Source organism: Eublepharis macularius, chromosome 11, assembly GCF_028583425.1.
Source record: "Eublepharis macularius isolate TG4126 chromosome 11, MPM_Emac_v1.0, whole genome shotgun sequence".
NCBI lineage: Eukaryota > Metazoa > Chordata > Lepidosauria > Squamata > Eublepharidae > Eublepharis > Eublepharis macularius.
In genome coordinates this window covers 54768924-54792516 of record NC_072800.1, presented here as the reverse complement: position 1 = coordinate 54792516, position 23593 = coordinate 54768924, and the positions used below count along the sequence as shown (strand labels likewise).

The 23593-nt window shown below is 44.4% G+C and overlaps 1 protein-coding gene across 1 annotated transcript in view; it reads right to left on the bottom strand.

Moving 5' to 3' along the window:
* Window positions 1-15038: 15038 nt before the first annotated feature.
* The window catches only part of MEOX2 (mesenchyme homeobox 2), an 87386-nt gene continuing 78831 nt past the window's right edge, over window positions 15039-23593 (bottom strand). Inside the window, exon 3 of the mRNA XM_054991688.1 lies at window positions 15039-16356. Coding sequence (XP_054847663.1) covers window positions 16132-16356 — 225 coding nt within the window. The 3' untranslated portion in view covers window positions 15039-16131. The remainder of the gene's footprint in view (window positions 16357-23593) is intronic.

Sequence of the window (23593 nt, the reverse complement as noted above, 5' to 3'; positions counted from 1 at the left end):
TGAACTCAATGCTCTTCGGGGCTTTTAGAAATGACCATATATTTGAATTACGGACAATCTAAAAACACTGAAATATCTTGGAAATATATCGGAACATTTCAATAATGGTTTGTGTAATACTGTATAGAGTAAGGCTTTTTAGTGGTGCTCCTCTTCTGAAAAAGACACACACACCCCTCAAGCACTAATTCTACCCATATTTTTCAATGTGAAGGAGACTACAAAGAAGAGGTATTCTGTGTAGGGTGCCAGCTCCTGGTTGGGAACTTCCTAGCGGCTGAGCTTTAGGAGGGTGGAGTCTGAGAGGGGAGGGAAATTAGCATGGTATAATGACATAGAGTGGACCCCCCAAAACAGCCATTTTCTCCAGGGGGATTGATCTCTGTAGTCCAGAGATGAACTGTAATTCCAGGAGTTCTTCAGATAACATCTGGAAGTTGACAAACCTAATTTTGTATATTATGTACACAGCCAATGTGGGGTAGCGGTTAGACTAGGATCTGGGAGACCCCGGTTCAGATCCCCACTCTGTTATGGAAGCTTGCTGGATGACCTTAAGCCAGTGCTTAACCTACCTCTCAAAGTTATTGTGAGGATAAAAATGAAAGAGAGGAGAATGATGTAAGACCCCGGGTCGTCACTGCAGAGAAAGGAGGGGTGAAGTATGAAATAAAAATAATCATTATTTTGTGCATGTTGTTATAAAGATCGGCACAATAGAAAGCTGTTGCATATCAAATGAGAGCCAGTTCATGCAGTTATTTGCACCTTCCACTGAGCAATCTGAACCAGTGATTAGAATGAATACTTACACAGAAAAATGGAAGCATGAATTGCAACATAGAAAAGAGTCCAGTAGCACCTTTAAGACTAATCAACTTTATAGTAGCATAAGCTTTCGAGAACCATAGTTCTCTTCATCAGATGCATCTGTGATTGCTTTGGCTAGAAGAAAAAGCTGCCTTGATCACTGAACTGTATGTATTGCCCAGGTTTTCCATGTGAACATGAGAATGAAAATAGACAATGTGGTTTGAATCTTATGCAAGATTCAATAGGCTCTATAGCCAATTGGCTCTATAGCCAATGTAGCTTGAATCTTATGCAGAAGAAAGTGATGGTGTGAATTTGCTCTTGGCCCTTTTCAAAAGACAACAGCAGATTCCAGCAGTTCAAAATATCTTTCTGGTACTGTACTGGGGCTCTCATTTCTACAACTAGCATTATCAAACAACATTTTTGAAGATAATCAGTGAAGTAAATATAATAATTTTAAGTGTACAATTGTTTTGTATTCAGTTTCAAATGTTTGTTTAAAATATTTCTATCCCACCATTTCCCAGTTTGGCCTCCAAAGCAGCTAATGCAAAAATTTAAAAAGACAATTCAAAACCAAATCAAACCATTGGGAAGTGGTTCAGGCCATAGTATCTCTATCAAAAACGGTAAAGCAGTTTCATAAATACCTTCTGTGACAGTAATTCTGTCTCCAGATGGAAAACTTCCTGTAAATAAGGAGTCTTCTCACCCATGGGGATGAATTTCTTTTTGTGGTACTCCCTGATATTTCCATTGAGCCTGTGGACTGTGCCTATAAACTTAGTAGGCCCCTTGAGATGTACAAGGGGATTGAGGGAACAACAAAAGGGAAAGGTCATCCAGATGGAAGCCTTGAGCTTTGTTCAGCAGCCCTGTCTCAGATCACCTTCCCTTCCCCCTTTCTCTGTTTTAACTCGATTGGAAACCTCCTTGCCACAGCTTCTGAAATTCGGGGACCTGTATGTATGTTTATGCTAAGCCTGGCAATGTATTACAATTACCATATTAAACAAATATTTACATAACTCACCCATAAAGAATACAGATACACGGTAATATATTCACTTGCAGGAAAGAAGTTCCTGCTCTGATTGGTTAAGTTGTCCTGAAGGGTGATATATAATTCAAATGTTGTTATTATATTATTTTATTTGATTGTCTTAGGCAGAACAGGCATGGACTGTCCATTCAAGTTACTGGGAAAATTTCTTTGGGGGCACAGTCCTGGAAGGCTGCCTCCTCTAGAACCTCCCTGCTCTACCCAGAGCCTTCCCTGCCTCATTCCCCCTTCTCTCCATGGGACGCTTGGCAGCAGCCCTCTCCAGCCCATACAGCGTCATCTGGCCCCAGGGCTGTAGCTGTTGCTTTGGCTGGCCAGCAGCCCACCATCTACTCGGGAGCCCCTCCTACCTTGTCCCCATTGGGATCTTCATCACGGGAGGGAGAGGAGCCACTGCGATGCCCTTTCCCAGAGCAATTTTCAGCTTCCTGGATGTCTTGGAGGCAGAGTGGTAATGCGGAGGGCTCATAACCCAAAAGAACAAGGCAAGAGGCATTTTGGGTGAAAGTGCAGTAAACACATTTTTCTACCTAATGATAGTTTCCTAAATTCAAAAATGCTATTTATCAAGCTCAATTTTGTCATTTCCGTTGAATAAATTGACTATAGAAGGCAAGGCCTCAGGAGGAGACGACTATTCTGAAAGAACATTAATAGTATAGGGGTGGTAACTTTGTAACTTGAAATTTTTTTTTTGAATGGCTTCAAAAATGCCATTTTCCAAGCTCTGTTTGGTCACTCTTGACAGTTTTGTCATTCTTTTTTTGGCGGAGGGGGGGAAGGGATGTCTGAAATTGTTGCATTTCTTCATAATGGACTAAGTTTGGATCAGTAAGGTTTCTTGCTCATTGCAATGACATGAAATACTTTTTGTTGACTAATTTTTTTAAAGCAAGAATAACAGCAGGTTGTATCATGAAGATTATTTTTTCATACTTTCAATATTTTTTACTACTGATACAGTTGAGTTGTTGTTGGAATTAATAATGTTACTCATTAATGTAAACATTTTCATTCATTTCATTTTGCATTCTGTTGCGTACATATATAGCTGTCTGATTTGGATTCCATAGAGTGCCTACAAGTCATGAGCTCCTCACAACATCAGAAATCAGAGATAGTGAGATGAGATTTGGCACAGGATTTACAGTGCATTTTGCCAACTCTGCATGGCACAGTTTAAGCTGGTGGTGCTGAGCATTCATGCTAATCAGTGCTGAAACAACTTGGGTTCCCATCATTCAGCACTGCATGACCTCGAGGCAATTTGGTGTCTGCTGATGACTCAAGATGTGACTGTTTGAAACTGCCTTTTGTGGGGGCTGGAGCCGAAATAATTTTTTTTTAATTGCATATGCATCCTAATGTTGCAATATTGAACCTCCCCCATCCCTGTATTTGCTGATTGGGCTGTCCTGTGCCCACTGGAGAAGCAATTGGTGGCACAGTTTTGGAGAAAGCATGTACTTTTTATCCTTGTTCCACTCTCATTTATTATTTTTTTAAAGCCAGGAAAGAGTTGTAATGTTGCTGCTTCGTTTGCTTCCTCCCTCCTGTCTTTAAAAGCCAGAAAAGGGTTAAAAGGCTGCTTCTCTGTTGGCTTCCCCCCCTCTCAGCTATAAACACACTCCAAAACCAGGGAAGGATGCTTCCCTGATGTTTCTTTTCTCCAGGCTGTGCAAAATGTTCCCTCCCTCCCTGGTCATTTACATACATCTTTGGTTTTTTCCTCTTTAGCATTAGGAGAAGCCTGAAACACAATGTGTTCATAGTCAAGAGTGAGGAAGAGAACTGAGCAGCTGCCTTTTAACCCTTTTCCTGGCTTTTAAAGCCAGGAGGAAGGAAGTGAATGAAGCAGCAACTCTTAACAACAACAACAACAACAACAACCATTTTATTTGCCCCCTCAGTCGGAATGAAAGGCAGACACAGTATTTGGGTTCTAAAATGGGCCGCTTTATTAAAATTACAACAATTAAATATAAACTACGGCAAGGGCCTAACTAGCGGTACAGGTCAGGCCCTGGGGTCACTCCTGGACCCCGCCCTGACCTGTCTGGGCGAGCACCCGCTGCCCCGGGTGCGAGCCATCCACAAAATGGCTGGGACCCGGCCTGGCCAGGCGGAGGCGGAATGGTTCACCCCTGTAAAGCTCCCCCACCCGGCCGTACGGCAGCAGGGGGAGACTGGCTTGTCCAGGGGTTCCCCACCCAGGGCGTCTGACCTCGCAGCTGGGCCGTACGGCAGCCAGCCGCTCCTGAAAGACCCCAATTCCCCACCAATGGGGAGGTGCCAAGGGTGCTCACCGGCCCGCTACAGATTTTCCCTAACTAAAATCCTGCCACCAGGGAATTACCTCAGTCCCACCAAGCCAATTACCTTCCTCTTCTCACAGTGCAAGGTAGGCGAAAAAACTCCATTCCCAAGTGCCAATCAGGGACAAGGAGAGAAAAATTCCTACCTGGCCCAAAAGGCGACCGGCTAATCCTGCACTGCAATAGGGTGAGGTGGGTGGGCCGAGCATGAGGCACAACTGAATGCAATGGGGCGGAGAAGCCAGCTAAGGCTACAGGCTCCGCCCCCAATGCTAAGCCCTGGATGCCAGGGTGTGCCTTCTGCTTTCCTCCTTCCGAGGAGGCAAAAGCAGCCACCGGCCTGAGTGGCTGTTGCCGCTGGCCGGGATGGCTGAATTGCCCCCTCAGTCGGAATGAAAGGCAGACACAGTATTTGGGTTCTAAAATGGGCCGCTTTATTAAAATTACAACAATTAAATATAAACTACGGCAAGGGCCTAACTAGCGGTACAGGTCAGGCCCTGGGGTCACTCCTGGACCCCGCCCTGACCTGTCTGGGCGAGCACCCGCTGCCCCGGGTGCGAGCCATCCACAAAATGGCTGGGACCCGGCCTGGCCAGGCGGAGGCGGAATGGTTCACCCCTGTAAAGCTCCCCCACCCGGCCGTACGGCAGCAGGGGGAGACTGGCTTGTCCAGGGGTTCCCCACCCAGGGCGTCTGACCTCGCAGCTGGGCCGTACGGCAGCCAGCCGCTCCTGAAAGACCCCAATTCCCCACCAATGGGGAGGTGCCAAGGGTGCTCACCGGCCCGCTACAGATTTTCCCTAACTAAAATCCTGCCACCGCAGAGGCCAAGCCTCTGCTTAGGCCTCAGCGCCCCACAAATGGCTTAAAGCCAGCCTAAGCCCCTGCCGCAGATCGTTCAGAAAAATGCTGTTACCTCTGGAAGAGAGGTGCACACCATCCCCTCGGTAGAGGTCTGCAAACTTGGCCCGAATTTGCGGATGGAGCAAATAAAACCCCAACCCCTCTGTCCTAGCCTTGAATAGGGCTCTGTTGGCCATTCGCCTAGCCCGTTCTAAAGCGTTCTGGTCCAATGCATCCTGCCACACCCGGCACAGAAGCATTGCAGACCAACAAATCAGGATGCCGGGTCAACGCTTGCTATTCTCCAGCAAGTCATCCCGCACCTGCCAAGACAGGGCCATGCCCTTCATCAAACCCAGGTCATCATCTCCCAAATGAACAACCAGGATGTGTGAGCCAAGGTCATTACCACGCGATAAATGACCAACGTGAGGTGGAGGTCCGCACCTCCCATCAAACCATCAGGCCACTACTTGCCTGGGCGGTGCAAGCCTGCGTGCGCCTGTAAGGAAGCGGCCATGCCCTGTAAGCCAAGGTCATTAACACGCGGTGAATGACCAACTTGAAGTGGAGGTCTGCACCTCCCATCAAACAGTAGGTCACTACTTGCCTGGGCGGTGCAAGCCTGTGTGAGCCTGTAAGGAAAGGGCCATGCCCTGTAAGCCAAGGTCATTACCATGCGGTGAATGACCAATGTGAGGTGGAGGTCCGCACCTCCTATCAAACCATCAGGTCACTACTTGCCTGGGCGGTGCAAGCCTGTGTGAGCCTGTAAGGAAAGGGCCATGCCCTGTAAGCCAAGGTCATTACCACGCAGTGAATGACCAACGTGAGGTGGAGGTCCGCACCTCCCATCAAACCATCAGGCCACTACTTGCCTGGGCACTGCAAGCCTGTGTGAGCCTGTAAGGAAAGAGCATGCCCTATGAGACAAGGTCAACACCACGCGGCGAATGACCAGCATGTGAGGTGGAGGCACGCACCTCCCCTCTACCATCAGGCCACTACTTGCCTGGGTGCTGCAAGCCTGTGTGAGCCTGTAAGGAAAGAGCCATGCCCTGTGAGACAAGGTCAACACCACGCGGCGAATGACCAGCATGTGAGGTGGAGGCACGCACCTCCCCTCTACCATCAGGCCACTACTTGCCTGGGTGCTGCAAGCCTGTGTGAGCCTGTAAGGAAAGGGCCATGCCCTGTGAGACAAGGTCAACACCACGCGGCGAATGACCAGCATGTGAGGTGGAGGCACGCACCTCCCCTCTACCATCAGGCCACTACTTGCCTGGGTGCTGCAAGCCTGTGTGAGCCTGTAAGGAAAGGGCCATGCCCTGTGAGACAAGGTCAACACCACGCGGCGAATGACCAGCATGTGAGGTGGAGGCACGCACCTCCCCTCTACCATCAGGCCACTACTTGCCTGGGTGCTGCAAGCCTGTGTGAGCCTGTAAGGAAAGGGCCATGCCCTGTGAGACAAGGTCAACACCACGCGGCGAATGACCAGCATGTGAGGTGGAGGCACGCACCTCCCCTCTACCATCAGGCCACTACTTGCCTGGGTGCTGCAAGCCTGTGTGAACCTGTAAGGAAAGGGCCATGCCCTGTGAGACAAGGTCAACACCACGCGGCGAATGACCAGCATGTGAGGTGGAGGCACGCACCTCCCCTCTACCATCAGGCCACTACTTGCCTGGGCGCTGCTAGCCTGTGCGAGCCTGTAAGGAAAAGTCCCTGCCCTGTGAGCCAGGTCAACACCACACGGTGAATGACCAGGACATGAGGTGGAGGATGGAACCTCCCCTCAAACCCTCAGGCCACTACTCGCCTGGGTGCTGCAAGCCTGTGTGAGCCTGTAAGGAAAGAGCCATGCCCTGTGAGACAAGGTCATTACCACAAAGTGAATGACCAACATGAGGTGGAGGACCACACCTATATGACGAGGAGGTGAGGCAGAGAACTACATCTCCCTTCCAGCCACCAGGCCACTCGGGCTCTGAGATGGGGGTGTGCCATGCATGTCAGAACAGTTGCATCTTATCGCTGGACCTCCATGTACAGGCCAAGGGGACCCCAGGGCATAGCTCCCAACCACCCTGGGGCCCAATAGCCTCCTAAGCCCCATTGCCGTTGGCTTGTTTGCAAACTTGACACCTGTAAGATTTGTGTCATGAGCCATAAAGGCTCCTCATGACCCATCCTTAAGGGATTAGGCCACAACAAGGCAGAACAGCTGAAAGAAGTGTCACATCAAAGCTGGGGGGCACGCTAAACCAAAGTTGCCATGCCTCCCCTCGACCTAAACAGGTGTTCAGCAGTATTGAAAGCCCATTGAGTGCTGAGTAAAATGGCAAACTAGACTGCCCTGTACACCTCTGCTTTCCAAGCTGGGGAAGGGGGAAATCCTGAGGAATCCAGGCCAGGGATCCATCGGCCTCAAGGGCAAACTAACTAGGGCCGCCATCAAAGACCTTCAAGCAGACATCGGAGAAGGCCTGAAGCACACCAACTAACAACAGGCCTCACTCTATAAAGTGACTCAGGTAAAGGAGTTGAGAACCCCCCATACTTAGAGGTCCTCCCACATGCCTGCTGTAATCCTAAAACTGAGATATGGAAACCGTGGGATAATCATGGCCGTGTTAAAGCTGCGGGTAAGCATTACATGCCCCCTCAAGAAAAGAGCTGAAGCAGCCAAAAGTCACACCTGAGACAGAGCACCCGGTTGGCAGAGCCTTGCCCGTGTAGGGATGGTCCTTGAATGACAACCCAAAAGCAAAGAGTCCGCAGGCAGGCCCCGGAGGAGGCAAAATGCCAACTCATTTTCACCTTTCTGTGCAACTGTGCACCGCTGATAACCTGATGGCCAGTCGAAGCATGTGTCCGAACAGGCATCATTTACTGGGCTTCTTTGGGTGGGAAGGGTGATGAATGGAATGAACTACAGCAGGCTGTCTGGTACCTGACCAAAAAGTGGGGGAGACCAGCCAGAAAGGAGGGAGTTTCCCATCCCTAGGAACATTCTTCCCCAAAACAAGGCATTGGCACGTTTGGGAGATGCTCCATGCTGCCGAGGTACCCTCAGTTGTATAGGGCTGGGTCCTCATACCAGACTACTGCTGGGCTTCCCACAGATCCACCAGCACCTGGCACCCACACTTAGCCACCTAGGGCAGGATATGGTGGACTGAAGCCATCCCTGAGGGACCTGGATAGCCATGACATAGCCAGTCCGTGCTCCAATGAAGGGTGTGTGTGTGTGTGTGCTGATAGGAACTTGAGTGGACAGCACCTAAGCTACCCCACCATATAAGCCCATTCACATAACCAGTCGGGACTAACCCTGGAATGTGCTAGCCAGGCCATGTTGGGTGGAAAGAGCCATGAGGTAAGGAGGCAGGGACTGACCCACAAGGCCCCCAATGGCCAAGCATACCCCAGCCAGGGCCAAATGGACCTACCATCACTGACCACTGGATACCTGCCAAGATACCACCTCACAGCCATGCACTCTACAGTCTGGAATCTGCTTCCCTCACTGCCAGTATGGCAGATGCTCCCATTACCTCCTTATTAGGTGGCTGCACTGCCACTGCTACCAGCCTCCTTCAGCCATATCCATGTTGTTTTTCACATTTCGCCAGATTCATCGCTGCCAGGGGTGCTGAACAATCCTCCTAGGCCATATGGACCCAGCTTTGTCACTCGGTTCACTGCCATGCAACCGGATTGGGTTAAGGCAGGCTAGCCCAGATCAGCTACCGTCCATCAGTTGCACTAAACTGTCAGAAAGGACAGATAAAATCTCAGACTTCTGTGCCCCACATGACAACTTCGCAGTTTTCTGCACTCCCCCCTCCCCAGAAGATTCCCCACCTAGCTTCCTCTTCTGGGCCCGGGCCTTTCCTGGTATCTAGATGTGCCACTAGGTCCCTGATGCCACTAGTACTCAGCAGAGGAAGAAACTTGCCTCAGGGGTCTCCTGGTTGTGGAGCACATACATGCTTCCCCTTTCTTTGGATAGCGTTCTTTGGTGGCAGTCCACCATGCTCTTACAGCAACCTGCAAAGCCTGACAACCATGATGATTGTTCTCCAACATCAATTTGTTCTGTTTCTTATAAATGAAATGTTATTCATCAAATCCCACACACTGCCAATCAAATGGTTAACCTCCTCTCACCCTTCAGTGCCTCTTTCTTTGCACAAAACCCAGTACTTGCTAAAACAGATGCAATAACACAATATGCCATTGGTGGCATGAGTGAAAAAGTAATAATGTGTGCCAGCAGCCCAGGTGTGAAGCAATCTGCCCCTCAGATGGCTGCAATCCACCTTTGTTGCTGTAAGTACTCTCACCAATATAGTAAAACAATTGAGTGGAGGAGCCTAGATAGGCTGGAGGCCTGAGGGGGGCTGGGCCTACCCTGCCTCAGCCCTCCTGACTGATGGACACTGATAGCCCAGTATTTCCCTATTTCCTTTGGTCTCTTAATCATTCTCAAAGGATGAGTCTGCAGGCAGCTGCACAAGCCCCACCAAAATGACTGCAACTGCTAGTAAGCAGGAAGCAAATCAGGTCACACAAATGCCACACTCAAAATGGCCACTCTTGGAGCTGTGCATATTGTAGATGCCTTCATAACATGGCTGCACTGCCAGGCTAAGAAGGTCACTGGGTGCCCCTCTCAAAATGGCTGCACCCACTGAATAAACTGCAAAATGGCTCCTGCTGCCTGCAGGCCAAGGCCGAGCTATTGCTGCTAGAAATACTCCCTCCCAAGTATGTGTAAATGGCGAGGGGGGATAAAGCCTAGGTGGAAGGAAGGGGGGGGGGACTACTAGAATCCACCCTGCTAGGCCAGTAGCAATAAAGTATGAACTAATCCACCCCTTAAATGGCTGCAACTCACCCCTGTGGCCTACAGCAAAGCCTATTGCTGCTGCTGCAAGTATTCTCTCTCAACAAAGTAAAACAGTGTTGGGGGGAGGGGGAAGGAGCCTAGGTAGGCCAGAGGCCTCAAGGGCTGAGCATAATCCTGCATTATCCCTCCTGACTGATAGACAACAGGCCCCAAATGTAAATAAGGAGAAAAAAGTCTCTGCCAAACCAGTGAGCCTGGCGCTGGGCCCTGGCTCTCCTCATGAAGTCCGATGGTAGCAAGCAGGGGAATTGCACAGCTTCTCTAAGGCTGCTGCTGCTGCCAAGCCCTGAGGCCCCTCAGTAAAACCAGCCTCAGAGGACCTCGGCTGAGAGAGCTTGAAATGAGCTCTGCTCAGGCCGAGCATGAGGCACAACTGAATGCAATGGGGCGGAGAAGCCAGCTAAGGCTACAGGCTCCGCCCCCAATGCTAAGCCCTGGATGCCAGGGTGTGCCTTCTGCTTTCCTCCTTCCGAGGAGGCAAAAGCAGCCACCGGCCTGAGTGGCTGTTGCCGCTGGCCGGGATGGCTGAATTATATACAAGATATGAAGTATATTCAAGTGTATACTTCTGGATGACTTAACATCCACTCAGAGCGGTTTACAAAGTATGCTATTATTATCCCCACAACAAAAACACCCTGTGAGGTGGGTGGGGCTGAGAGACCTAGAAGCTGTGACTGACCCAAGGTCACCCAGCTGGCTTCAAGTGGAGAAGTGAGGAATCAAACCCGGTTCTCCAGATTAGAGTCCCGCACTCTTAACCACTACACCAAACCGGCTCTTTCCTGGCTTAAAAAAAATTGTATTCATAGCTGGGAGGGAGGAAGGGAATGGCGCTGCAGCATTATGAATCTTACCTCGCTAATGATAAAAATGGTGGAAAAGGAGTTGAGAGAACTAAGGAGGGTGGGGAGTGGTTACCGACAGGTGGCCAACCAATCAGCACCCAGGAAAAGGAAAGGGCAGGGAGATGAAGTTAGGGACTAAAGACTTTCACACACACATAGGACTCAGCAGCAGCAACTCAGAGATGGCTTCAAGAAAATGTCGTGGTATGTCTGCAGGGGGGAAACTCGAGGGAAAGATGAACAATATTCGATTCTGCATTCCATGATTCCCTTGCACGTGTGGAACTCGGGAGATCATGGGAAGCAGAATGGAAAGTGAATGGCTAGAAAATGACCATGCTGAAAGGGCCTCTATTTTCTGGGGTGCAGGCATACTTGGAATGTTGCTTATTGCTTTCCTCCATAGTATTGATTGATGATGAGCACTCTTTATATACAGCTTTAGTGTATCACTTGTAGACAGCAATACTTCAACTGACTGACATTTGCCAATCAAACCCACTCTTGCCTTATCACAGCTCCCTGCATTGAGACGATTGAACATCTTACAGCCAAATTGCTGACTTGAAGGGTTTTCTTTTCTTTTTGGTGAAGATCATTGTTTCCTAGATTTTTAAGAAGATGGGAATAAAATGCTATCCAAGCTTCTTTTCCCCCCTTGCCCTGCATTGTGGAAGACTGTACCAGAGCCTGAGAATTGTATGAAATGGGTTGAATCCAACTGGTTTTTATGCTGGTGAAAAAAGGAGTTTGCTTTGACCACCCAAAAGCTTGTTCTGGGGATCATACCAAACCGTGTAAGATGGAGGTTATCATAGGGAAGGGAAGTGAGTGAAAATGTTGGTGGAATCCAACTCAATGCCAGAATATCTTCTATTAACTTGGACAGCTTAGGCTAAGTCCTGAAGATCTCATTCCACTAACGTGTGTGACAGAGGAAGGCTCTTTCTGCCAGATTATAGTGCTTCCAGTGGATCCAACGTCTTGTCACAGATGGTGCACAGAAGAATCTTGAATCAGGCTTCAGTGACATGCCTGATTTAGTGCACAGCCTTTTAGAAGGTTGCTGAAATAAGATAATAACTGTGCAGGAAGACCAGCATAACATGCTAATACTACACAAGTGCAGGCACTAGAAAGCCTAGATTGTAGTATAATTCTTGTGTCAGCCTCCTCATGCACTTATACCCACAGTGGGACTGGAAGACTTCACTGAGCTGCCTTTTTTGAAATCTCTGGAAACAATTATGATCTCTGTCTTAGGCTCCTGCGGTACGATTTGTTCAGACAGGAAACAAGCAAAGGCAGCCTTATTGCTTGGGAGTCATTTCGCTAGATGCTTGGAAGTCCTTTTGCTTGTTTGTGTCCCGTCCTTTCTTTGATAGATTCTGATTGGCACCTGTCAAATGTAATGCAAGTCTTGTCAATACGGTGTCCACTGAGAGATTTCATAAAACTGTCAGCTGGTCACCAAAATTGCTAGGGTCAAAAGGTTTGCCTAGTAGTACTTCTGAACTCAGAGGCAAACTGCCTTTTGAGGCCTTAGAGGGTACATCCTCATCCTCTGGTCTTCAGCTTGATGGGAAAACCCTGGTGAGGGGGGAATCTTATCTCATTACATGAGCCTTGTTGTTTTGATGGTACCACTGAACTCCACAACCCATTCTCCTTTCTTAGTGGCAACTCTGTTGACTTCCTTGTAGTGTGAAGACCCTCATGTTTACTTCCTATGAATGGTTGATGTGGTTCCACATGTCCCAACCACCTTCTGCCACAGTACTGGAGGTGCTGGCCTTCATCCTACTAAGCCCTCTATCTTTCCCATTCTTCTCTGCAAGGGAGTAGAAGACACTTGTGATGCCATACAGGCAAGCTAATTCTCTCCACTCTTCCCTATAGCTGGAGGGGAGGGGTTCCTTATATATCCTCTTAGCATATTCAGGCTCACATCAGCTTGCAAACCACCTGATGATGATATCACATAGATCTCACACAGATCTATTTCAAGTTGATCTGGTGAACCTGTTGTTGATTTGACTGTGGCTGGCCCACATCCCCTTTAACACCTGTCCACATTCTTGACCATAAATCACAAGATATGAAGTATATTCAAGTTTTTCTGAGTTCTTGGTTGCCATCTCCCTTTTGATTGATGATTGAGGCAAGGAATAGAAAATCTTGAACAATTTCAGTTTTCTCATTGCCAACTTTAAAATTGAGTAATTCCTCATTAGTCATTGCTTTTGTCTTCTTGTAATACTGCTTTGGCACTTTCTCCTTTAACCTTCCTCAGTAGTCGTTTCAAGTCTTCACTATTTTCGGCCAGTAACATGGTGTTTTCTGCATATCTCAAATTATTAACGTTCCTTCCACCAATTTTCACTCCGCCATCTTCTACATCTAATCCATCTTTCTATATGATATAATCTACATAGAGGTTGAACAGGTAGGAAGATAATATGCATCCTTGCCTGATACCTTTGTCAATTGGAAACCATTCTGTTCCCCTATATTCTGTTCCCACAGTACCCTCTTGTGTAGAGTATAGTACGCTCTTGTGCATCAAAACAATTAGATGTTGTGGCACACTCATTTCTTGTAACACTTTCCATAGCTTTTCAAGGACATTTTGGAGGTCTTTCATTCATAGGGTCATCATAGGTCGGAGGCAACTTGACTTATATGGAGGCACATAACACACTATATGGAGAGGGACAATGAAAAGAAACCTCTGCAACTCAAGTTTCCTCCTCCTACAAGCCTGTATAGGAGCAAGAACACTTGTTTTAATCTCTGAGTCTTGATTGAATCCAGCCATTTTAATTCATTTTAATTCAAATTGTCTTGGTCTTCATATGAGAATTTAGTTTGGTAAACCAAATATGTAGATTCAGCATATTCAGATTGTTGTTTTTTCTAGAAAAAAATGTCCCATTCACCCAAAATGCCTCCTCCTGAGCACATTTCTGAAAAACCGTTTCAGACTATCAGATGCTGTGGTTTGGATCTGATCTGCTTCAGAACCTATTCAGATTGTCTAATCTGGATTATGTCAGGATTCACCAATCTCTAAATTCGATCGTTTTAAAATCAGAATAATAAACTACCAAGAAATATCTTAACAATAAACCAAAAGGAAATGATATAATCCAGAAAATAACATTCAAAGCTATTTCAGATCTTACCATGGAGCAAGTATCGTCCGAGGAATTTCCTTTTGAGGATGGGAAAGTTATCATGGGGGTGCTAATTGTCCCTTCCAGACTGCCATCTTTGTAGACAGAGATCATGTTATTGTAATACACTTTATGAGGGACAGCCCTTGAAAATAACTTGGAAACTTCAACTGTTCAAAATACAGCAGCCAGTTTGTGATCTTAGATACAGGAACGCCTCACACCCCTGCTGTGTTCCCTTCACTGGTTGCTTGTTTCCAGGTCCAGTTAAATATGTTGGTGCTTACCTGGAACCCCTTCATGACCTGGGACCCACAAACTGAAAAGTTCACCTCTTTTTGTATATGCCCATGTGGCAACTCCATTCTACAAATCAAGACTTCCTAGCTGTCCCTCCTCTATGCTCTGCCACAATCTGGATGTGGACTTACTCAGTGACCACGTTGAACCAAGGGTGAGTGGCAAAAGACTGATGGGTATCATGACCAATTCGACATGCTTTCAGCTAACATATGTCTATTATCTTTTAGCCTTTACTTTTGTGCTATATTACTTATGAGACTTAAATATTTTCATATTGCATTGCACAGTTGTTCATCTTACATCACATTTTGAACATTTCGTGTTATTTCTTGACTTCCACAAGGTGCTGCAAATAACCCTTTACTATTTATATTAGATCTAGGAAAATGGGTTAATACAGTCCATGTTGCTCTTAAATAGCCTGAATAGCTCAGCATAGCCCAGGCATGTCAGAGCTTGGGAGATAAGCAGGGTTGGCCATGGTGAGCAGTTAGTTGGGAGACTATCAAGGAAGACTGAGGTTGCTATGCAAATCCCTTCTGCTTGTTTCCTGCCTGGAACACCTTGTGGCTGGAGTGGCCATGTATTGGTTGTGACTCCACAACACCTTTTCCTCCTTCTGTTTGCTCTTGGCTAAAGACTTTCTGTGCCCTTTGTTGGGGCACTTGGCACTTTTGACATGTTGAACAACTTACGAAAATTATGAAATTCCAAAGGAAAACAATTACTTCAAAAAAGTTCATTTATTAAAGATTCCTTTACAAAGTACAATCAGTGTTTTCTGTAAAGTTTGGTTTTAACACTGGACTTTATGTACACACAAGCTGGAAAAGAAAGGATGCCTTGACTTTTGCGCTTTGATACATAGCTATGTTTAACTGATTTGTCCGACTATTACCAGAGGCAGTCAAATCTTTCTTGAGACATTAAGAAGACCTGAATACAAAATGATGGTGCTGAAGATAAAAGCGTCCAGTATGTTAACACAAGCTACTCTCCACAACCCAATTCCTTTCAGGCAGTTATAGTTGTTCAGAGCTACCCTGGAATACATGGCATGTGCCTAGCAGCTGCCATGAGCCAAAATGATGTATTCATGTAAAATGTTCATGGTGATAAACTGTAAAGATGAAAGGATGATAGAACTTTGCTGTTATACAATAAGAAGATTTGAGGAGCAAGGTTTAATAAATTCCCATTAGCAGCAGTTGATAGTAAATGCAACATAAGATCTGTTTTGTCTGTATAAGGACTTTCCCTAGCATTCTTCACTCTCCACACTCAATTGTCTGCATGTATTATATATCGGTGGGGCAACAAAACAAAAAAGAGAGAGAGACAAAAAAAGCCATTTATTGTCATGAGTGACTATTGCCATCAGCTAATATGATTGCATTGCTAAAAGTGAGTGAAAAGTAAAAATGCTGTAAAATAGATATATACAGAGTTAAAATATATTTCTCATCTACTAGACAGTGTTTCTGTTGGCACTGTGGTATTTAATCCCCACCCCCCACCCCCACTGAATATTAAATCTATTGAGAACAATGGCATTTTCAGTGCAAGCTAAAGCAAAAATACCTGCCCATTGTCACTGAAATGACAAACAACACTGGAATGTTCAAAAAGAATTAGGTTCTTTTCCTTTTTTCTTTGCTTCTGCTCACAAGGCACCTTTAAGGCATGGCACTTACTGAACTCATTTAAAAAAGACTCCAAGGGAAATAGAAACCATAGATCCATTTTTGTATTGCCGGAGTCACTTGCATATGGGAACAATGTCTCTGTAAGGCTTGCCGTGTTAGCGCATTATTCCTGAGAATGGAGCTGTGACTTTCATGCTTTATCATAAGTGTGCATGCTCAGAGCTGTGATCGCTGTCGTGGCTGTCATCATTTGCTAGAGAGTCCCCTGTGTGCTGGAGGCTGGCTGCACCAATGCCAGAAAGCTCTGAAGGGAGCAGTGTGCCTTTTTTCACGTTCACCAGTTCCTTTTCCCGAGCTGCAGCCCCTTGCTGCCCCCCCTTTACCCGCTTCCATTTCATCCGTCGGTTCTGGAACCAAACTTTTACCTTTGAATTAAAACAAAACAGAACAGGGTCATTTGGGTCATGAAGCAGAGCAATAAATGTTCATATTTACCAATAATGAGCCATGTAGATTGCTGCTGCTCACAAAGGTAAAACCACTGAGTGGTGTTCAATATGCATATATTGATTCATTTAAATATATACAGTTTTAATATTGACCTGTCAACTGTCAGCACAAAAAAAGGTGTGTGCTTTTGAGAAAACAAGAGTGCAGAGAGGGGATGAAAAGGGACCAAGATGGCAAAGTCTGGCTCTATGGGGCAAAAAGCCAGCCACACCCAAACTGCAATCTGTATTCTTCATGCAATGTCTTGCCAAAGGGCCTCCAAAATTCTGCAGCCAGTTCTGGAAAGCTGAATTTAGAATATGCCAATATGAATAAAACTTTATGAGAATTTTTGTGGGCTTCCACTGATATATTTATAATTTCCATGTGGTCATCTCAATTTCCTTTTCTGTAACAGCTGCATATATTACCAAGTATTTTATAAATTACCTGTAAGTAGATTTTGGAGCTAACAAAAAGAACTCAAGAGGCTACAGGATCTTCTGCCCGTGTTCACTAATGTGCCTTTGTTAACATAAGGTTCAACGACTTTTCAATCCGTGATGGATTGCTTAATGTGGTGATAACATGCAGAAGTGCAAGGCATTCATTGTGCACAACTGGAATAAAATAGATTGTTCTTTAATCCCATAAATCTGGAATGTTCATACTGTGGCTACAATGTGGGAAGTGTAAAGAGAAAGGGAACATTGGTGCATTCTTGACTATGGTTGATGATTTTTGTTTCTAAGCTTTAAAAAGAAAGGCTACCAAGTATAATCATAGAATGAGACGCCATAGGTAACAAAACCGTAACATTTCTGCAGACTCAAACTGAAGATGAATGGGATTTGAAAATAAAGTTAAAAACTGTCAGAAGCAGAATTCAAACTGGCTTGTTTTGTTTTCAGGCTGCTATTATAACAAAACTAAATATAAAAATTTCAAAGTATGGCAAGATTATTCCAGATTTGTTAGAAAATGCTAAAATGGCACATCCTTGCTTCTAGACAGCTCATCACAGCCAAAGAAGCAGGCTAGTAAAATAAAACTAATATAAGGAGGAAAGTATTTATTGCTAGCTACTCTGATGTTAGGAAATATTGTTACGCCATCTGTCAAAACCTTTCACAAAAACAATGTCAAAGGGCTCATAATGTTTGTTCTATTCATGCAGTTCTTTGCGGTAAATTATATATGTCACTTTTCACAGTGAATTTCCCCTAGTAAAATAGTGGTGTGTTTCTGGTGCCAAGCACTGTATTAAGTTATAATGTTTGAGAATATGGCTCTGATATAAATCTAGAAAGTTCAATGAACTGTGGATTAGTCTATCTATCTGTAAAATAATATCACGTTTTGTCTTACAGAGGTTATTCTCTCACACACATATAGATCTACTGAGGAAGATGGCATCAGGCTATCATCTGCGGATGCCTGCTCCTCTCCCAACACTTTGTTTTATTTAGTATATTTGGTTTCTTTTAGTTTACTTTTAATTGAGAGACATTGTTATTTGGAGGAGAGAGATTATACTAAGGGTCACTCCATTACTTCATTTACAAGTTCACCACATTGCCAACTTGTGCTCCGCACAGGCAAACAGCAGCTCCTTGGAATGGCTTCTATAAAAAAGGAGAGCACAAATGGGCTCGAAGAGCTGCCGTTGGGGGAGGAGAGCTCCTGCTTTCCCCCCAAGTTCCCCCCCCCCTGTTCAAAAACAGTGTGGAGGGGAGTCATTTCCCCATTTCTGCTGCTCCACATGGAGGGGTTACGTGCATGTGTGGCAACAGAAACAAGAAAACTCCCCCTCCCCCCCACACACAGTTTTTGCAAGCGAAAGAAAGCTTGGGAGAAAGGCAGGAGCTTTTCCTCCCCCAGTGGCAGCTTTCTCAGCCCATTTGTATTCTCCTTTTTTATAGAAGCCATTCCTTGGAGCCGCTGCATGTTTGTGTGAGCCCAGGTTGACTTAGTCACTAACTCATAAAAGAAGTAACATCTAGAGTGACCCTAAGGAGGTTTGCTTTAGCCTCTTTCACAAACATAGGGTTAAAATTATGAGAATAAATGTTTCAAAGGCATTTGGCAATATATCTTTGAAAAGTACTAACAGAACAATGCAGGACAAACATGTTAATTATTAGATGATTAGATGATATACTGAATGCATAACTGGAAGTAGCATTGAACATTATTTGTAGAACGTTTGCAAGATTGCATAAAACTGTGTCCAAAATTAGATCTAGCTTTTTTTTTTAAAATGACCATTACACAAATTATGTATTGTTTATCTTCACATTTCATCCCAGACTACAGCTGAAAAGCTTGTGATAAGCTGGACCTCAATCAGCCTGGGGTTTAGTCAGCAGTGGGATAGAGAGCCTCTTGGGAATACCATATTACACCACTTGGAGTATCATGAGTAGATAAAAAAGTACTATATGCCTAAGTTAATGTGGAAATGAGAGTAGCATGAGGAAGCTAAGAATCATGCAAAGGAAGTATATTCTGATATGAAAATGCTTTGAGCTGGTCATCTTGAATCAGTTAGTTTTGCTGCAGAGTGGGGCTTTGCCGAAGTTTTTTTATTGTTTGTCAACCTCAGAATGGGTTAATTGTACCCTCCTAAACACAGGTGAAGTCAGTGGGCTTAAAATGGTTGAATTCTAGTTGTATCTGAAGAAGTGGGCTCATGAAAGCTCATACCCCTGCCACAAATGTTATTGGTCTTAAAGGTGCTGCTGGAGTCTTGCTCTTTTAGGATGGAACGGTAAGATAAGGCAGGTACATTCAGTTTTTCAGAATTTAAAATAAAGGGTAACAACTGAAAGAACCCTTAATGTTATGGAAATGGAATAGCAGTCTAGACAAATGTTTAGGAAAAAAACATTTTAAGGCAATAGCCTACCAAGAGAAAAACGACACCATGCAATTCTAATAGCACTCTTATTTTCTCACTGCCACTAAAAGTACAAGTGTGTTTGAGTAATTGTATTTTTATTTTAGATTACAGTGGAATGGCAACGAGAATGGAAAAATAGATAAAACTGCTTGAAATATAATAGGCCCAAATTGCAAAGGTCATATGTAAGAAGAGGTGTAAATTGGCAAGAGCCTGTGAGTCTAAGGAAGTGAGTAAGCCTGAGGGAGTCTAAGTCAATCTAAGGGAATCTACACTGGCCAGCAAGGGCTGGAAGACATCGTAAGTTAAACCATCTGAGCCTTCCTCTAAATTTAGATGCCTTACAGCAAAATTCAGAAGTAGTCTATGTAAGATGAGACAACCTTTTCTCTCCAAGCCCTTCTCTTCACTTTCTATTTCCATTACACCTCAGCTGTGAATAACAAAAGCCAATTAGCCTGTTTTCTCTAAAGTGACCTTGCACTGGTTTCATTAGGCTCAAGGCTACATAAGGCAAGCATACCAGAATAATCCATTTGAAGGGGTTGAACTGTACTCTTCATGTGATTCACAGCTGAATGCTAAAAAGAGGTAAAGGCAAGGGGGAAGCCATAGTTTTATGGCTAAGCATGTGTTTTCCATGTATAAGTTCCTAGGGTTCAGTTTCCAAATCTCAGATAACAGTGCTGGGGATAACTGAGACCTTGGAAAGCTGCTGTCAGTCCAAGCAGACAACACTGAGCAAGATGGACCAATGGTATGAGTCAGCGTAATACACTTTCATATATGTGTTCAAGATGATTCCTAGAAATACAAGCTGCATACCTTTCTTTGTATTTGCCAATAATCTGCATCCTAACAGCAAGCTGTTGATGCGTAGACACACTATTAAGAAAATGAATGACAATGCACAGACTTTTGTGTCAGCTACATACAATTTCACATTCTGATCATATGTAGAAAAAAGAAATCTTAAACTTTGCTTCAATCAGTCATAAAATGTCAAAGGTGGTCCACATTTCTTACTTCAGTTTTCTGAAATGACCCTGTTAAAATTCTGAATACTTCCAACTGAAAGAACTTCAGAGAGTTCCAAGATAGAATCTCAGCTAACAATTAGAGTTTTAGTTGAGTGATACAAGAGCTGAGGAGCAGAAAGTTGGCTTTAAACCAGCATTCAATGAGAGTAACTATCTGAAGGAATCCCTGAGAGAAAGGAACTATCATAATCAGGGCTTTTTTTCAGGGGGAACACGGGGGAACGGAGTTCCGGAACCTCTTGAAAATGGTCACATGGCTGGTGGCCCTGCCCCCTGATCTCCTGACAGAGGGGAGTTTAGATTGCCCTCCGCGGTGCAGAGGGCAATCTAAACTCCCCTCTCTCTGAAGATCAGGGGACAGGGCCACCAGCCATGTGACCATTTTCTCTGAGGGCAACCCTCTTAGTTCCACCACCTCTTTTCCCAGAAAAAAAGCCCTGGTCATAATAATAAGGAAAAGCACTCTATATTCATTTCTATCTGCTATGGCTGTAGTCCACAAAATCTTATTCCAGGATAAAATGTTATCTTTAAAATGCCATTAGACTCCTGTTAATTTGTATTAATTTGGTTAGTTTAAAATATTTTTATTCTCCTATCAACTATGTTCTTGAGGGGGTAACATGGTGCATTACTCAGTGGGCACTGAGGTGAATAGAGGGAGCAGAAAGAGGGATCATATGCAATAAGACTAGCAGATATAAAACAATGGGCAATGCCAATCCAACTGAGATGAACAGAAAAGAGGTATAAAAACAACCGCACATTTGAAGGTCAAAAGACTTTATGGATGTTTCCTTACACATTTCATTACCTACTGATCTATTGTATTCGCTTCCTCCACCACTGCCTGAAACACCGTCCATAATTTTCCCCCAGCTTCAATTTGATTTGTGAGGACTAGGACTTAAATTTTAGAAGTTATTTTATCGTCCTAGTTTCAAGGAGGCATAATAACTATTTGCAGCAACTGCAATGCTGACCATCAGTTTTTACTCTATTCCACTGCCTGCCTTCTAATTGTTCTGAGTAAATTGTTCTGAGTAAATTGTTAGGTATCAAATATGTGTATGTAGGGTTGCCAAATCCAGCTTGGGAAATTCCTGGAGATTTGAGAATGCTGTCTGGGCTGAAGGAGTTTGAGGAGGGGAAGGAGTTCAGGGGAAATGGGGTCACATCCATGTCACAGGTCAGCTCCTCTAGTTCCTCCCATTACTGTGAGTTTTCCCACCAAATTTTAAATTTTAAATTTAAATTTCCCTCCTCTGCCTTTTCCTCCCTGCTGTAGGTTTCTGTATGCATGTGTTCTGCATGTCATACTAATCCTAAGCATTCGTGTCATCTTCTATTTGATTATGTTCTACTCAAACTAAAAAACCTTTCAAGAATCTTCTTCATGGTTAAGTCAAAAAATGCACTCTGAAGACCCACAGGTGTATACCAGCACAAAGCAGTCCCATTCCTCTCTCAATCCCCAACTGGCCTCTAGCTTTTAGTGTTTTTCAAAGCAATGATAGATCAGTTTCTCAGAGTCTTCAGGGTATTCAATAGAGGTGGAAGTCCTAGAGCTTCCATTACTCCTAGACTTTATGGTATACCATAATGAGCCAGTTTGGTGTAGTGGTTAACTTAAGAGCGCGGGACTCTAATCTGGAGAACTGGGTTTGATTCCCCACTCCTCCACTTGAAGCCAGTTGGGTGACCTTGGGTCAGTCACAGCTTCTAGGTGCTCTCTCAGCCCCACCCACCTCATGGAGTGTTTTGTTGTAGGGATAATATACTTTGTAAACCACTCTGAGTGGGTGTTAAGTCATCCTGAAGCGTGGTATATAAACAGAATGCTGTTTATTATGATTATGATTGATTATGATTACGTCCAGCCATTTCATCCTATATAAATCACCATGGACGGTCCAAAACCATATGACCCATTGTCTCAAGCTTTCTCCATCCACATCTACAATATCTATTCGGAAATACAATCTTCATGTAATGGCCCCTCAAAACTGTTGATGGGAGCACATTCATCCTAGCTAGGAAGAAAGGTCAACTATAAGTGGAAATTGTGAAACATTTTAGAAAAAAACAGGAAGGGCTGGCAGGGGTTGCAAACCAACTGAAAATAATGAGCAAACCCTATGTGTTATAAAAGAAGTACTTATCCTACCTAATTCCACTGTTTCTTTTTCCAAAGAGAAATTGCTGCAGCATTACCTAACTCCTGCATTTTATTCCCAGCATTCTTATTTTTCCACTCTCATAATGGTCTTGCTTTACTCTGGCTAATAGCCGAAAGTCATCTGCAGAAAAGAGAACCTCAATTCTCATATTCATAGCCTGGAGCCAGGCATGCACCTTGAGCAATCTCAATACAAGTTTTTCCCTTAGGGCAGTACCAGAGACACAATAAAAAGACCCCTAGAATCCATCTCACAAAATGGATTAGAGGTTGATCAATCTTCTCATTTACTTCCTCAATCCATATATCAGCCCCATGGATTACTTGCAGAGTTACTGAGATTCATTTGAATGCCTACATTCAAACAAGGTTAGTGGTATAATTAGGTAATTTTAGACTTTGGACAGTCATACGGGAACCCCATTTAGATCACAATGGGTATTTCAAATGGAAATCGACAGCTTGGTTTGGGGTCTTCCTGCTGAGCCTATGAGGTGGGGCTCTGCCCCAAATTCCGGCCTAGTTGGCACCACGGACTTAGGCAAACGATTACCCCTTCAAAGCAACAAACTTTTTCTGTTTCCAAATCAAAGCTTTACTTTTAATATGCTACTTTTACTTTTAATATGCTAGCTAATATGTTTAAAAAGGATGTTTTGTACAGGAGAGCTTCAAATCATTTTAAAATCCATCTTCACTCAATACCATTAGTTTGCCATATTTTCACATCTTACAATGCTGTAGCTGGAACCAAAAAAAAAAAAAGCGTTGAGCTGCATTCATCACTTATGTGCTAAATATAACAATCTGTGAAGGACACTCCATGTGCTATTTCCTCTAGAGATCAAATTCAGAGAGATGAAATCTGAACTTCCTTAGGATTTCATAAAGTGTCGATACATGATCTTGCTACATTTTAGCAATAGAAAGGATGTGTGAATTCTGCAAATGAATTATTTTAAATTCCTGTAAGCCCACACTATACACAATTCTTGTGTGTCTGTTAAAGTCAGGAAGTTTGCATGGATACTATATGTTGAGAAGAAATGTTA